The 17530-nt window shown below is 35.9% G+C and overlaps 2 protein-coding genes across 2 annotated transcripts; one reads left to right on the plus strand and one right to left on the minus strand.

The window, feature by feature from the left end:
* Window positions 1-3245: 3245 nt before the first annotated feature.
* On the plus strand, window positions 3246-6865 carry LOC139872729 (uncharacterized). Its single transcript, XM_071860649.1, has 5 exons — window positions 3246-3619; window positions 4204-4409; window positions 5825-5923; window positions 6073-6146; window positions 6463-6865. The coding sequence occupies exons 1-5, from the start codon at window positions 3307-3309 to the stop codon at window positions 6686-6688; spliced, it is 918 nt and encodes a 305-aa protein (XP_071716750.1). The 5' UTR covers window positions 3246-3306; the 3' UTR covers window positions 6689-6865.
* A 4732-nt stretch (window positions 6866-11597) lies between these two features.
* Window positions 11598-13794, minus strand: LOC139872857 (histone-lysine N-methyltransferase ATXR6-like). The gene is made up of 6 exons (XM_071860788.1): window positions 13479-13794; window positions 12960-13040; window positions 12624-12853; window positions 12428-12528; window positions 12091-12303; window positions 11598-12007 (listed from the first exon to the last, which is right to left on the minus strand). Exons 1-6 carry the CDS (start codon window positions 13723-13725, stop codon window positions 11848-11850), a joined length of 1032 nt encoding a protein of 343 aa, XP_071716889.1. The 5' UTR covers window positions 13726-13794; the 3' UTR covers window positions 11598-11847.
* Between the last annotated feature and the right edge of the window lie 3736 nt (window positions 13795-17530).

Genomic DNA, 17530 nt, shown 5'->3' on the forward strand with positions numbered 1-17530 from the left:
TTTATTCTAACGAATCAAAACAAGATTTGGTTGGTTATGCAGATGCAGGTTATTTATCTGATCCACATAAAGCTAAATCTCAAACTAGATATGTATTCCTAAATGGAGGTACTGCAATATCATGGCGTTCTCAAAAACAAACACTTGTTGCTACATCATCAAATCATGTCGAAGTGATTGCATTACATGAAGCTACTCGGGAATGTTTTTGGTTGAGATCAATGACACAACTCATTACTAATTCTTGTGGACTAGAACGCGATAAAAATCCAACAACTATCTATGAAGATAATGCAGCTTGTATAGCACAGATGAAAGAAGGGTACATCAAAAGTGACCGAACAAAGCACATACCTCCTACATTCTTCTCATACACTCACAATCTCATTAAGGACAACCAGATTGAAATGAGATATGTGCAATCCAGCAAAAACTTTGCTGATCTTTTCACGAAAACACTTCCAACTGCTATTTTCAGAACACGCGTTCATAACATTGGCATGAGACATGTTCAAAAGATGTAACAGCTGAAGCGATATCTACTTGAGGGGGAGTCAACTCCCAGCTGCACTCTTTTTCCCTTAGCTAAAGTTTTTTCCCACTGAGTTTTCTTTAGCAAGGTTTTTAACGAGGCAGTAATTTATAGTTGATCTTCAACAAAACAAAATTGTTATTCAAGGGGGAGTGTTATAATAATAATAATAATAATAATAATAATAATAATAATAATAATAATAATAATAATAATAATAATAATAATAATAATAATAATAATAATAATAATAATAATATAGATATGGATAGTCAATTTTGGTGTATACATATAGTCAATTTTAGTACATAAAGTATGTATTTTTATATTGAGATTATAGGCTATAAATACTCATGAATGCAAGCATTAAACTTGCACCATTTCTCACACTTACAAAGTGTTTCTTTCTTTCTTTCTCTCCATTATCATATATGTTCTTACACTTCATTATTAGTATTCTTAATCAAGAATCAAACCACTAAAGGTAGTTATAAGCCTACTGAATTATAACATAAGAATCAAACCACTAAAGGTAGTTATAAGCCTACTGAATTATAACATGTTTGAATAAAAAAAAATTAAAATGGTGAAATGACCATTCTGATCAAAGTCTATAGTAATAAACCATTTGCCTATTTTAAATAAGTATAATAGCCAAAGTATAATAACCAATAACAATGAATAGCAAGGTTGCAAAATACGTGAGACGGGGTCGAGACGGTCAGGTCCTAAAAAGGTCGAAACGTTCGAGACGGGGTTGAGACGGGGGTCGAGACGGACGTTGACCAAAATTGACTTTTAATTATATAAGTAATAAATGTATATATGTTTACATATTTTAAAGCCAAAAACTTTAATGGATTAATTTGTACCCATAATTGCTATCACCATTAATTCCATACAAAAAATTCAAACTAAAATACGACAAATTTGAACGATATTACCGACTTTCTGACTTTTCTGAATTTTGATTGACTTTGATCTGAATTTTGACCGTTGACTGTCATATTAGACGGTTTTCTTCGAGACGTGACGGGCTAGTCACCAAACCGTCGCAAAGGCTCGAGACGGGGTGTTTTGCAACAGTGATGAATAGTAATCAGATGACGTCATCACGACGTCAGCTATTTCGCCTTTTTTTTTTTACGTTTTCCGCCCCGATTTATTTGGCCCAACGGAGTGGGCCACTCCAGACCTCCATCTATTGATTATATACTAGTATACTAGTGAGTAGTGAATAATGAAAAAAAAACTTATCTAATCTATTGACTCTAGCGGTGTGCACCATTTGGTTTCAACCCGAATAAACCGAATATTGAATCGAATCCAAACAAAAAAAATCAAACCGAATTTTTTAAACGGTTTTCGGATCGATCGAAACCGAAACCGAAACCGAAACCGAATTCGTAATTCGATTTTTGATTTGGTTTTCGGTTTTGAAAATTTTAAATTCGGTTAACCGAAAATCAAAATAAAATTAATAACATATTAAAACATATTTATATTTATATTACATTTGATATATTATTGTATTTTTATTAAACAATAACATGTTATATACCATGTATACTTAAATTAATTTCACAATTGTTATTCCTAATTTATATGTAAGTAATTATGCTGGTTAGGTTTTTATTTTAGTGATTTCCGGTTTTAACCGAAATCAAACCGAAGTCAAATTCGATTTTTGGTTCAGTTTTGATTTTAGTTTTGATATTTAAATATGGTTTCGGTTTAATTTTTCAGTTTTGATTTTATAAGTTTCAAAACTGAAAAAACCGAACCCATGAATACTCCTAATTGACCCTGCCTTAAAAAAGTATAATTACAATTTAGTTTTCATACCTAGAAAAAAAAGTGGTTTTTCGATATTTTCAGAGTAAAATTGTAAAAGAAAAGAAATGAAGTGAATGAAGGGAAGTAACTGCATCTTTTTAATTTGAAAGGAAAACTTGAAGGGAGAATTAAAGGTAAATTTATCCATTAGCTTTCATTTCCCTTTCTTTTATGTTGGAACCAATCTCATTGAGCTTTTTTCTCATTCTTTTCCGATTCTCTCCGAAATTAGACTCTGGAACAACAAACAGAGCCTTAATTTAATTTTACTTCCTACATGAAATAAGGTATCATTAATTTATTCGACTTACTTCGATAAGATCATCATTATTTTGGATTGATGTGCAATTCATCATCCTCATCTTCATGCGATTGTGATTCCGATTGCAATCGCATCCATAGATTTATGTAGATATAGTCTCAGTCTATGTGTCTATTTATCGAGTAACAAGGGTGCGGTCTAACTCTTTTAATTTGAAGTACAGTAAATGTTGATTATATTTTTGTGTAATAAACAGTCTGTTGTTGTGTGATTTGGAATTTACACATGTAAATTCGTCAACGGAAATAGCCCAGTCTTCCCAAAAGGCCTTTGCTCACTTAATTAATTATCTTATTTTATTTAATTTGAATTTGATATCTGAATTGAATTGAATACACATTTTTAATATGTTTGTATGTATGGTCTCTGGCATGCCCAAAACTCTTTAATTTAGGTGTCGTACCTGTTCTATTATACGGAGTATGATTTAATTAACTCTTGTTGAATCTTGAATATGTTGTTTCTTTCTTTCTAAGTGCGCCGTTGGATCTGTTACTACTTATCATTGTAGCTCATGTTGAATGTGGTTTCACAGTTATATCTTTTTTCAGGTACCTTTTAGTAGAGATATGAGCAGTTAGGGCCCACTTTGGTACATAATAAAGTGAGGGGAAAGATGTATCTGAAGAAGGCGTTTTGGAGTGATAATAATAAGAAATTATCAGTATCAGTTGAAGAGAATAGTAGCAGTAATGACGTTGATAAATCGTTGTCACCTGTAAGTGAACTGGTGACATCATTGGATGATCAGAGGCTTTACAGAGAAGTAACTCTGGCACTACGAACGGGACTGCGTGACGCACGATCCGATTTCTCATTTCTAAGATTACATGGTCTTCGTAACATTCTTAAATTCCTTCGATCCGTTGCCTCTTCTGATTCATCTATTAACCTTTTCGTTCACACTCAAACTATTCCCGCTCTCCAAGGTATCTTAGCTTCTTATAATGTTCTAGGTTATAAATCACAACTCTAGTAAGGTAAAAAAAGGTAGAAGGTTTTCCCTGTTCGGGCTACTCGGCTACTCGGGAGGGCGAGTAATCCGACCCCATACTCTGATGTACGCAGCCCGGCAAGATTACTCGTGGCTGTTTCCAACCCATCTCTGGCCACCACTAAGACAGGATTCGAACTTGAGACCTCTTGCAAGGAACTCATGGCCCCAACCACTGGGCTATCTTGTGATGGTTATAAATAAGAACTCTAGTAGTATTAATTATTCTCATTTATTTGTCATATCACCATTTGCATATTTATCATATCACTATTTGCATTGTTATTATTTATTTTGGTTGATCGTTGCCTTATTATGATAGTAATAATGTGTAAATGTTCGTCTTCATTGTGTATGTTGATTGTCATCCATCCCAATCAAGGAGTTGACTCATTGCTATTCCATTTATTAGGTTCACATAATATGTAGTTGCAATGGCCTTTCTTTTGATTGAATAATGTCATTTGTTTTGATAATAAATAACTTAAACTGGTTATGTGTTATTTTTGTGGTTCCTAGTGGTCCCAGTTTTGTTTCAACACTCTTTACAAGATTTCGAGGATCAGATAGTAACCAATCTTGATCACATCTTCAGCGTTGAACCCTTGAAGATTAAAAGTCCATCAACTGATGCTGAAGTTTCACTTGCACTAAGGGTCCTCGAAGGATGTTGTTTACTTCATAAGGAGAGCACTGCTCTAGCCCATCACTTCAAGGCTATTCAGGTCGATCCCTTCAACTTTTATATATTATTATTTATTATAATGTATTATTGTAAATTATAATTATATGCGTCAACTGACTGTTGATTTATCTTTTGCATCCTATTATTCTTCAATAGTAAATATTAATTATATTATATTACCAGAACAAAATGGATCCAGGAAATACAAATCTGTGTTATGTCTGCTTATTGAACAGCGATTAGCCCATGATAGGAACGCTACTGAAAGTTTTCTGCTTTGAAGTTTACAAGTGTGTGAAAAATATTTAAACTACATTTTATGTTATGGGGATATGGGTGTGTGATGCATATAATATGTAAGAAGATACATATTTAAGGAAGGAATTATATATGATTCATATATGCTACATGTTGAATAAATATACATCAACACCAAACTTTCATGATGTCCTTTTATGTTACTTATATGCTATCGATTATTGTTAAAAATCATAAAACAAAGTAACTTCTTGTTATCTCATGTTTCTAGTTTTGAATGTTTCTTCTAGACCTAAAAACTTATTCAAAACTTCATTTTGTAAGTTCTGAATCTTCATTAAAGTAATACCTCATCCCCCTAATGAATCCCCATGAGTCTTCATTTTGTAAGTTCTGAATCTTCATTAGCGTATTACCTCATCCCCCTTATGAATCCCCATGAGTTCTTGGTCAATGATTTGAGGATATGGTCAATGGTGGCACAACACCCATGTTGGTTCTATTTCATTATTTTGATCACTTAAACACGAAACTAATTTTGCATACCATCCTCATCACTATCAAGCAGGCCGACCATCAAGACCTCCTTAATGGCCGCCAAGTCCTCAAACTTTTTGTCTGAGAGTTATTTTTTTTTTCTTCTTTTTTTCATCCTAGAAGATTTGATTAGAAATATGGAGTATGCTAAGTTTTGGAAGTACTTTGGGGCACCACCCCCGAATTTTTTTTCTAAAGTTAATTATATTTTAAGGGTACTTTGAGTGGTTGTTTACCTCTAAAAAAGCATAAATCTTACAAATATATGGGGTCCTACACAATTTGAAGTATATATTTTAAAAAAAATCCGGACTAGTGGTGTCACAGGACTCATAGCTCAAGGCCTAGGTTCGCCCATTGGCTTTCCACCTTAAAATTAGTATGTACTATCTACATGTTTTTTTTTTTTTTTACATTGTTGTACTTTGTTTTTTATTCAGATAAACTGTGATATTTAATTAGGCTCAGTAGTGGCTACAGTAGTTATATCATGGAGTTTGTTTTGTGTTTATTTATAATTAGCATAGAAATTGAAAGTGTGACACTTGATGTGTTTGTTTAATGCTCAAAGGACTAAAGGAGTACGTTTCTTACTGTTTCTTTCTAGATACCTTTAGAAGATCAAGCTTAGCGAATACTTAAAGATTCAATTTCGTGCAGGTTTTAATGAACATATTAGCAACACGAGGAGTGCTTGAGCAAGGGGCATGTTTGGATGCCCTTATCTCAATAATGCTGGACTCATCTGTCAATCAAACAGTATGTTTCTTGTTGCAAAATACACAAGGGGTTTTAGATCTCTAAAACAAGTAAAACAGTCCCTTTTATTGCTAACTCCTTCAGTAAGCTTTATTTAATTAACATGTAAATCGGGTATTACATCTGATTCTGTTGGCTGATGATATTAGGAGTTTGAAGAATGTAATGGCATAGAAGAAGTTGCATTGCTTATACGTAATAAACAAGTAGATGAAAGTTTGAGGTATGCCTCCACTTTTTAAAAGATATCATCATAAATGTTTATATATTAAATATATATTAGGGTGGTGATTTGTACACTACCAAAATTAAGCCTTACACCCCTATTTTGTCATATGTACAAAATACTTAAGCGCATGTACATACCATTAAAGCATTACAGGTGGCACATGGCTAAGTTTTTGTAGGGACAAATCACCACTCACCTATTTTATTACCTATCTTCTTGTTTGGTTGTGCAACCATGAAATTATGCAGATTGAAGAGATACATGATGCCACAAGTGTATCTTATGATTTTTATTTTTATATTTTTTTTAGGATGAAATGTGGAGAGTTCTTGTTGTTACTAATTGGGCATGTAAATGGGAGGGAAGGTGCACCCATGGCAGCCATACATGAAGACATAAGACGTCTCCTGGGTGAGAAAACAGCCTCATTGATATGGGCTGCAAGTCAGTTTGGGTCAACACTTGATCCTGACCAACGACTCACAGCTCTTAACATTCAAGCTCGCAGGGTGCTCGAGTCTCTAGATCTGTATTGACCAAACAATATCTTGTTTTGTATTTATTCAAATTAATTGCATGCTTTTATTTAGCTACTGCAGATGTAGATACTTGAATACTAAACCACCATGTGTATTTGTATTTGATTGTGCTGGACAGTCACTTATTATATGTTTACTAATATTTCTTTCTTTTTAATACAGTAAGTTTTGATATTGTTGTTTGCTAACGTGATGATAATATATAAATGGTTTTTTATATTTCGGATCATAGATGGTTATTTTAAAGATTTAAGGGTTTGTGATTTGGAGTAGAAGATCACAGCGTTGTAGTATTATGTTACTCTGTGTCCAAATAGAGTATGTCTTTGTGACTTGGTACATTACTCGGTATCAGTTAGGTAATGTAGAAAATTTATGTACATTAGCTACTTGTCTGCGCAGCTTAAAATAATAGTGCAACTTTTTTTTCATTACATATTCTACATCAGTACATTGATTTACGTAATGTGCGGTTTGACTTTTAAAAGTCAAAATGGACATAGTTTGTTTCATGAATAGAAGGTTAATTTTGCTATAAAAAAAATAGAAAGCAAAGATAGCCATAGCTATAGTTAATTTTTTTGGGTAAAGGGTTACCCGGCAAACTTTTATTAATTATAATAAAAGAAAAGATACAATTTTGGGTAAAAGGTTACCCCGGCAAACTTTTATTAATTATAATAAAAGAAAAGATACAAATGAAGTACATAGCTACAAGCGACTCTTGTAGCCTCACACAACGACCAAACACACAACTAACGGATCTAGAACCTACAAATGATACTAGATTACAGACCCGGAAGAAAGACCAAACTACAAACAATTAGCTGATCTTCCATGCGATCTTCAAATCTTTCACTTGCCTCGAGTCTTTGAACCGCACTGACATGAGCTTTAATCTAACTGTACCATATGTGTCTTGAAAAAGCTTCGAAACCGATCTAATTTTCCCCTTAAAAAATACGAGAATTCCTTTCTTGCCAAATAAAGTAGACAGAAGCTGCAAACAACAGCTTCGCAACCATAATCACCGAATTGTTTCGCATCGCATACGGGGAAATGAACTCCACAAAAGACTTCCAACTATTCGACCCATGATGAAGCATAATCAACTGTTGCACTTTCATCCAAACTGCATTTGTGTAGGTACATTCAAAGAAAAGATGGCTATGGGAGTCGGGGCATTCGTTACATAACGGACACAAAAGAGATCTCTCGTCTTGAATTTCCCAACTACGCATCTTGTCATGAGTCCTAAGTTTTTCTCCCATTAAAAGCCATAAGACAAACGCATGACGAGGAATACATTGAGAATACCATACAACATGAAACCAAGGGACGGTAGCAGCTTGAGGACGAATTGTGTTGTACACAATACCTACTGAGAATTCTGGTAGAGTCCCATCATTACTTCTCCATTTGACCTTATCAAGGGTTTCTTGTAGAATTGGCACACTAAGACCCACAAGCGTGGGGTATTTCTGGACCCAAAAAGTAGGCCATGAAAATTGACCTTCATGCACTAGATCGCATACACGAGTATATCGAAGGTATCCTGCTCCAAGAATATCCCTCCAAGAAATTAAATTCACTAAAGGGCTACTACACACCCAAATGTCAAACCACGCTAAAATGTTCTGGCCATTCCCAACTTGATAAACAAAATTTTGGTGGATTATATCCCTAGCATTAAGAATCTTCCTCCAACTCCAACTAGCATCCGCTTTTATTGGGACATCCCAAAATGATCTATTATCAAGACGGTAACTATGAACCCACTTCACCCATAAAGACTCTTTGTGATTTAGAATATTCCATATATGAGTGGTCATAAGAGCGACATTCCAGTATTTCAACCGCTTTATACCAAGACCACCTTCATCCTTCGGCAAACATAAGGCATCCCATTTAACTTTTGCTTTGCCCTTCCTCATATCCCCTTGACACCATAAGAATCCACGCATTAACTTTTCAATATCTTTTATAATGGCCTCCGGGAGAATAAAGACAGAGGACCAATAAACCTGCATAGAAGTAAGGACCGAAATTATAAGTTGAACTCTACCTGCGAAGGAGAGAAACTTATTCTTCCATTCATCAATTTTTTGCTTCACTTGATCCACCAAAACTTTACAATCACGATAAAATAATCTAGACGACACCAATGGAACACCGAGATATCGCACCGGGAGGGAACCTTCATCAAAAGGTAAAAGCGCAAGAATTTGGTTCTTCATGGAAGTAGTAACATTCGAAAAGAAAGCAGTACTTTTCTGAAGACTCGGCTTTAAACCGGAGCAAGCTTTGAACTCCTCAAGGGCATCCCGGATGACCCCAACCGAATCAGTGTCTGCATGAGCGAAAAGGAATAGATCATCTGCAAAGCAAAGGTTGATGATCCCTAATCTCACACATTTTGGATGGAAACGAAAGCTATCCATTTGAGAAGCATTCCTTGTCAACATTAAGGTTAAAACTTCCATAACCAGCGTAAATAAATAAGGAGACATTGGGTCCCCTGGCGTAAGCCCCGTTTTCCTTTAAAATACCCATGGAGCTCCCCATTAATACTAATTGAAAAAGAGGTTGTTGTGACGCATCTCATAATCCATCTCACCATTTTCATAGGGAAACCAAAACCCGTAAGTGTCATTCTAATGAAATCCCAGTCAACCGTATCATAAGCTTTCTGGATATCAACCTTGAACGCACATCTTGGGATACCTCTATTAAGATGATAATTCTTCATGATTTCTTGGGTAATCAAAATATTATCCGATATACGTCTTCCCGGGATAAATGCAGACTGGTTAACACTTACAATATCATCAAGACATGGCTTCATCCTATTTGAGATCACTTTACTGATGCACTTATAGATGACATTACAACAAGAAATAGGACGAAATTCGGGAACCTTACTCGGAGATGGCACTTTCGGAACTAGAGAAAGTATCGTGTGGTTAATCTCAGTTAGGAGCTTCCCATTATTAAAAAAATCCTTCACCGCCTGGACTACATCACTACCAATAATATCCCAAGATTCCTTAAAGAATGATGAAGTGTAACCATCCGGCCCGGGGGCTTTATTATCACCAATATCAAAGATTGCCCATTTTATTTCTTCCTCGGTCACCTTAGCTACCATATTGTTCCCATGGGCCTGGGAAACTTTTTTAACAAATAATTCATTCGGGTTATTGATAGCCGTACACGGAGATGATTCACCCAGGAACTTTTCAAAGTGGGCAACAATCACCATTGGCACATCGTTACCTTCTACCATTATACCAGCTGGGTTCTCAATAGCATGAACTCGCGTCCTGTGGTTACGAGCATTAACTACTTTATGAAAATACCGAGAGTTAGAGTCGCCAACCCGTAACCATTCAACTAACAACTCCTCCTCCAAAAGCGCATCATTAAATTTGCGCAAGACAGTTCCCTCATGCTCTCTCGCTGCCACCGAGAATGGGTTTTGGTCAAGAGTTTTTTGCTCCTCATCCAGCTCCATACGGATATCAACCACTCTTTTATGAAGGTTACCTTTCATCCACATGAATTTTCGCAAGGGCTTTTTAAGCATACGCAGTTTCTTAACGACTTGAAACATCCTATGACCACCAATATCAAGTTTCCAACCCTCGGTCACAGTAGCCATAAACTCCTCATGCTTAGCAATATAATTACTAAATTTGAAAGGTTTATGTTTATGGGGCTTCAACTGTGGTACCTTTAAGACTGCCGGACAACGATCAGAAATCCTGTAAGGTTGGAAAATCACATAAGCATCGACAAAGGTGTTAATGAAAGGATCATTTGCCATAACTCTATCAATCTTTTTGAGTAAACCACCCGTTGCGTTAGGCCGTTGATTCCAAGTAAAACGAAAGCCGGAGTGATTAACATCAACCATTTTAATTTTATCAACACATTCCTTGAACTCTCTCATAGCAATAGTATTTCTTGATGAACTAGCAGAGGAGTCTGCCAAGTATAATGATGCATTGAAATCTCCCATGATGACCCAAGGATGGTCCCCCACGAAAGTGTTGTGCATATCCAGTTCACGCCACAGAGGCCTTCTTTGCATATATTTATTCGCTGCATAAATAAATGAAACATAAAAATTGCTACCTTCACGCAAAGCTCGAATCTGGCAGTGGATTGCTTGGTCAGAAACTGCAATAAACATAAGTTGTACAACCGACGGGTCCCAACCAATAATTATTCTAGTTCCTCGTTGACATACTGATCCATTCGATGACCAAGTCCAACACGGAAATACAGAATTACATATACCCGAAAGCTTATCTATCGAAACATGGGATTCCAAAATGGCACATATACTCAACTTATTACTCATTACAACATCTTGAACCTCATTTTGCTTAGGGAGACGGTTCAAGCCCCTAATGTTCCAAGCTGCGATATTAACCATTTAACCCGTCAAAAGCGGGAGTGCTTGCCCCCTCAGTGTGATAACTACAGTTAATGGTATGATAAAAGATATTGATATAATTTTCTATGCATAGTTTGACTGCTGAAAGTCATATCGCTGGTTTTGGTCTTTAGTTATACAATGCATAGATTTTCAGAATGAGTTATAGGTTATGTATCCTAAATGCTGAGTTACATCATTTCAAATATGTCCATAACATTGATCTTGTTTCGTGTGTTGAAAGGTACTTAAACATTGGTTTACAAATCATAGTTTGAGCTCGGATCTGAAAATGGAAATAGTGCTAGTCTTCATCAAATCATATTTCAAAACACTTAATGAAGATAAGAGATTACTACAAGTTCAATTTGTTTGAAAAGGAATAATAAATAATAAATAAACTAAGACAAATGTTACATTCATCAAGCTGCTGGTTTACTAAACCAGCAAGGAAAAAAACCCTTTTCTGCCTCAATATTCAATATACAAGTATATGATGATCCAAAATTCTGTCTTGACTCATATCACAAAAAGACAAAAAGGTAAATCATGGCAAAATATCTGACCATATTCATTTCATTTCTCTTAGGTATTGATATGCTCAGACAAACATTTGTAGGCTGTTAATAGCCTTTCAAAACTCAGAAGGTTAAATGTACCAACTTGTTAAGAATCAATAGACAGGTTAAGCCATCAAACTATCAATATGGACGCGTCATACAAAATGCTCGGTAGGGTACTCATGTTCGTACGCATTGTAGTCGTAGTACAATCTTTCTCCCTTTGTTATGTCCCTGTTTGCTATTAACAAAACCCTAGCCTCACCATCAACATTGAATCTCACACACTTCAGATTCTGCTTCTTTTTACCCTCCCTGCAAGCAAATTATTGCACAGACTAATCAACAAGATGTCACTTGTTAGGCAATATCATCATAACAACGCAAAGAGGACTTACGGTGTGTGATTATTAATACCATTGATGAATCGGGCAATATTACTGCGTTTGTCAGGACAAATTACGAGACTTTTTGAAGGATCGGCAGCAGATAGCAGAGTCATTATACTATCTCCGTCATCATTTTCACGACTTGATAGGTAATCAACGTCTCCAACGTACTCGGTGATTATTGTCAAGTCTTTAATAGATTTATCAGCTTCAACAGTAAAGCTGTAAAACAAATACCAAACCACCACATGATAATTAAGTCACAAAACAAACAGAATAACAGAATCTAACATCATATTAGAAGTTATAATAACAATAATCATAATCATAATACTGCAGCACTGACCCTTCAACAGGATCAAAAACAACCATAAGAGGTGGGCATTCCCCTTTCTTCATCATAGTCTTACATAAATTCAAAGCATCAGTGTCTTCTCTTGATAGGACCTAATCCATCAATTCATATCGTATAGTCATAATCATAATCCAGTTTAACCGAAATCTATCAATGGGTATTAACAAAAGTAGAGCAGTAGTGTTACCTGCATTCCATCTTTTTCTAAAGCAGGAGAATTAGCAGATTTAGGAGCCATGCCACGAATATACGTAAGATGGTTGCTGAATTCAGCTCCAGTTGCAGTCAATGCAGTGGCCAATGATGCCATTTGTTGTAATCTTGTTGCAGGATCCTGACTTGGACTATATGGCAGCAGCCTCCTTTTCTTCTTTGATGTTGCAATGCAACTTGTTCTTCGCCTTTTCTTGCGGATTTCTACACCATAATCCATAACAAACCTTTTAGAATTTTTTAATTATAATTCTACTTATTATAAATTATAATTATTATTATGTAATGAAAAGCACAATTATAAGTATACCTTGAGGAACATTATCAGTTGGTTGTGATGACCTTTGAATTCTAAAAAAGTCAACGATTTTGGTTTGAACCAATGGAAATCCTGTACAAACAACAATATTTCATTCACATATTAATTATATTAAATTAATTAATCACAATAATGAACTGAGAATATCATTTCAAACATAAGTAATACATAAATCTTTTTTTTTTCCTGAACAAGAGGCAAAAGCAGGATTCTAGGATCTAGATCTAGATCTAGAATATGTATAAAATGAACCCAAAATGAGCAATTCAAGCAAAACATACAATGTGTATCAAATTAACCCAAAATCAGACGCCCTAATATCCAAAATCAGATGCCCTAATACCCAAAATCAGATGCCTTTTAGGGTTTCTTTTTTCTTGTTTTATAATGAATTAGAAAGCTTTGATTTCAATCTATGAATAAGTAGAATAGTGTTACATATATGGAATTAATTGAGCATTAAACATCTACTATTAAATAAATAAATAAATAAAGGTTAGGGCAAATTACGTAGAATGGTGGTGTTTGGATGAGTAGAACAAGAAGGACAAAACCAAGAGCCAATGGGAACAGATGCAAGAATAGGTGTGAGGCAAAACAAGTGAAACCCTCGATCACATCGGTCACATAATAGAAGCTCCGATCCAAATTGACCCGACCCGCATTTCTCGCATCTTGTGTCGTCGTAATTCTTCGAACAAGATTTGATGGAATTGGTAGCTTGGATCCTTCGTCTAGCTGTCACTCTTGGCGCCATCTTTAATTAATTGATTTTGATTATAAAAAATGAATAGATTTGATATGGGAGAGATGAACAACAGATAAACAGATGTATACGTATATGTATATGTATGTATATATATATGTATGTGTATACGTGTATACCTCGCGGGTAAACTAAAATGAATTGGCGCCCTAATTTGAGTTTCCCTCCCTCTCTTCTTTATTTTTCTCTGCCAATATATGATTTTTCCCTCCCCCCGATAGTCTACTTGCTAAACTTTAATAAATACTACGTAGTAATTTTCTTTTAGAAAGGCAACACTTTATTAACTCAAAATTCACACAGTTTAGGGATGGAAAGCTGAAACTAGGGGTGTTTATCGGTTTGGTTAAATCCGTTTAAACCGAACATCAAATTAAAATTAAACCAAAAAAATCCAAATCGAATTTGTAAAATGGTTTTATGATCGAGCGAAACCGAAAACCAAATTTAAATTCTATTTTTGGTTTTTATATTTCTAAATTTGGTTACCCGAAAATCGAATATAAAACCGAATTTAATTTGAACGTTATTAAATAAATATATTACTCCGTAAGTTTTTAATATTATTGTATACATGTAGGGATGGCAATGGCCACCCGATCCAGTGAATATCCACCTGCTTCATAATGGATATGAATGAACCTAAATGAATATGGATACGAATATCGATGAACTTAAATGGATATGGATATGGACATGGATGAAAAATTTCATCCATGGATGTATCCATTCCACCCGAAATACATATATACAAATACATGAATATACAAATATGCTTATATATTTACTATTACAAGCTCATTACCGTTAAATTTACATTTTGCTTTCAACTCCATGATAAAATAACTATAATATATTATAAAAAACATGTATATCTAACAAAATAAACTTACAAATTTCATATTTAATTTTTCATAATTGAAACAACCCAACCCGTATTTAAACCGGCCCGTAAAAAATTTTCTTTAATACATTAATATTTAGGTCTCAATTATGTTTCCGAAAACATCTTTAATACAATAATAAGTTCAATAAACTTTTAAAACATTTAATACATAGTTTAAATAACCGAACGGGCAAACACGACCCGACTATTTTAATGTCCAACAAAACCGAGCATGGTGATTGGGGATACGCTACCCAATCCTAATCGATCCAAAAGCACATCTTCTAAAGCAAACTACGCAAGTCCACTAGTCTTCATGCTTACCCGAGCCACCGCCTCCATGCAAATCTATAAAAATGTAAACAACGAGAGGGTAAGCTAACGCTTAGTGAGTGAGAATATACTACATACATATATATGCATAAAATGGATACGCCACACAAATAATCAATTAACGCATACCGGAGCATCCAAGCATAAAGTCAAGCTAAGCTAAGCTAAGCATACCGTACGATCACTAAGCAACAAGCTAAAATAACAACAAATATAAGTTCACCGACGATGTGAACAACGCCAATAAGCTACACCCGGAGGGTTAGCTACAACACAACAATACGACAATATATGAAACAATATATAAACGCCTAAGGTTAACCCCTTAACCCAATACCAAAACTGATTACCAATTACCGAATGAAGATTGGCCGGACTACACGAGCCTTAGTAAATCCGCATCCACACGAGACTATTATCTTCAATCACACAACAACATCGAGGTTGGCCGAACTACACGAGCCTTAGTGAATCCGAAACCACACGAGATCACTACCTCAATAAGATGACCGAACTACACGCGTCATCGTGAATCCGAATCCATAAGTGACTCACTTCTCAATATCAAAACCCTTCGCCACTTGGGTTAAATAATCCATATCACAAGCACATGTGATAACGTACACTCAAAGTGTGCACCTCGCCAAAGGTGGTCAACCAAAACGCACAACCGTGCCAATTGGACCCATACACAAGTCCATCAAATTCATCTACATGTGAAGTGAGCTCTATAGCCGAGAATCACTTCACCCAACCCGCACCCATCCTACACATACATATGCACATAGGATATTAACACTCACCTTGTCGCCTTGATGAATGCTACCGAATAATCCGCAACTCGCCGATGGAATGTACCTATTACATTAACACAATACAAACAACACAATTAGGGTGGATTTACAAACCAACCCAAATTGACAACTAGTGCAATCTCGACCCAAATGCACCTCCAAGCACAAACCGCGCCCAAACTAACCAATAATCACTAACACTAGTGACAATGGTCCTAATGCACCAATTAAACCCAATCACAAGTGTTAAATACCAATCTTGCCCAATTTAACACCTAAACTCTAATTTTGACCCATTTCAAAATTAGTCAACCAAACACACCCAAGAGAGTTCCAACACTTCCACAATCACTAATCATAGTGATTACACTCTATTTAAAGCCCTAAACAAGGCTAAATCATCAACCAACCCAAAACCCGCCTTCATCACTAATAAACCTGAATCCTAGTTATTATCTTCCATTAACAACTAGTGGGGTTTCATGTATGAACATACAATCAAAAACCCTAAATTTAGATGAAGAACACGAAAATGAAATTCGGAGTTAGAGCTTACCGCCAGTATCACCTTAAAGCTAAGAACGAGGAGAACAAAGTTGCCTCTTATGACAAAGATTGAATCCCACTCCTTCCTTTCCAAATCTCACTTTGAATCAAATGGGGTTTTGAAGTTTTGAGAGAAAAATAGAAAGAAAAGGAAAAAGAAATAAAGAAAATGAATGAGTGGATGGGATTTAAGATCCCAATCTGGCACATACGCGAAATGACCAAAATGCCCTCATATTTCCTTTAATATTGCGAAAACAGGAACCAGTTCGTCAGTATTGCCGCGCCGCGGCCCTCAACCGTCGCGCCGCGACATATAACGTGGTCTGGTGGTTGCCTTGACATGCCTCCTGATTCTGAAACTAGTTAATCGCCGCGCCGCGACCCATTCTGTCGCGCCGCGACCTTGGCCGTGGTCTGGTGCCTGTCTTAACGTGCTTTCTGAAAACTGAAACAAGTTGTATACCGCGCCGCGGCCCCTTCTGCCGCGCCGCGACCCAAAGCATGGTCTGATCATTTCCCACGTACATGAACTTTAACACACGAATACGCCTCAAATCTTTCATACACTAGTCATACATACACGACATACCTCAATATCATATACAGGAAAAACGGGGTGTTACAACTCTCCCCCACTTAGATTCGATCACGTCCTCGTGATCCTAATCGCTTAACCAATCCGAACCTACACGCTACGGTTTTCGAAACAAACGTTCCAATCCGACTTCCAACACATTTCTCATCAATCCGAAAATTAATCCATTACCAAATACACACTTGCACGCATCTCGAGACGTGCAATACATACAACCTCCGAAGTCTATAACGATCACTTAATATACACGAAACCGCCACGTATTCTTCCGACTCCTCTAGGCAATTCTTCTCAGAGAGTTACCCTTAACAACCAAATCGTCATCCGCGATTTATTAAAATCCATAAATCCGAGCACAAGAACTTGCTCAATCCCTCGCATCAGGAAAAACTCATCCAATCTCGAACCGAGATATCAATCCTCTAGCGTACCATTACCAAGTACAATGCTAAAGTATCCACATAACAAAATAAGGTCAACCATCTAAGTCGAACGAAGACCAAATGAAAGTGAATCCTTACGGATAACACTTACCACATAACATCCCTTGTAGTGTGCAAACACGGCTATTACGCGACTACCGCAACACGTGAGCAAAATACGACTATTGCACCATAATTCCCACCAAAACGGTCCTTA

Source organism: Rutidosis leptorrhynchoides, chromosome 10, assembly GCF_046630445.1.
Source record: "Rutidosis leptorrhynchoides isolate AG116_Rl617_1_P2 chromosome 10, CSIRO_AGI_Rlap_v1, whole genome shotgun sequence".
In the NCBI taxonomy this organism is placed as follows: domain Eukaryota; kingdom Viridiplantae; phylum Streptophyta; class Magnoliopsida; order Asterales; family Asteraceae; genus Rutidosis; species Rutidosis leptorrhynchoides.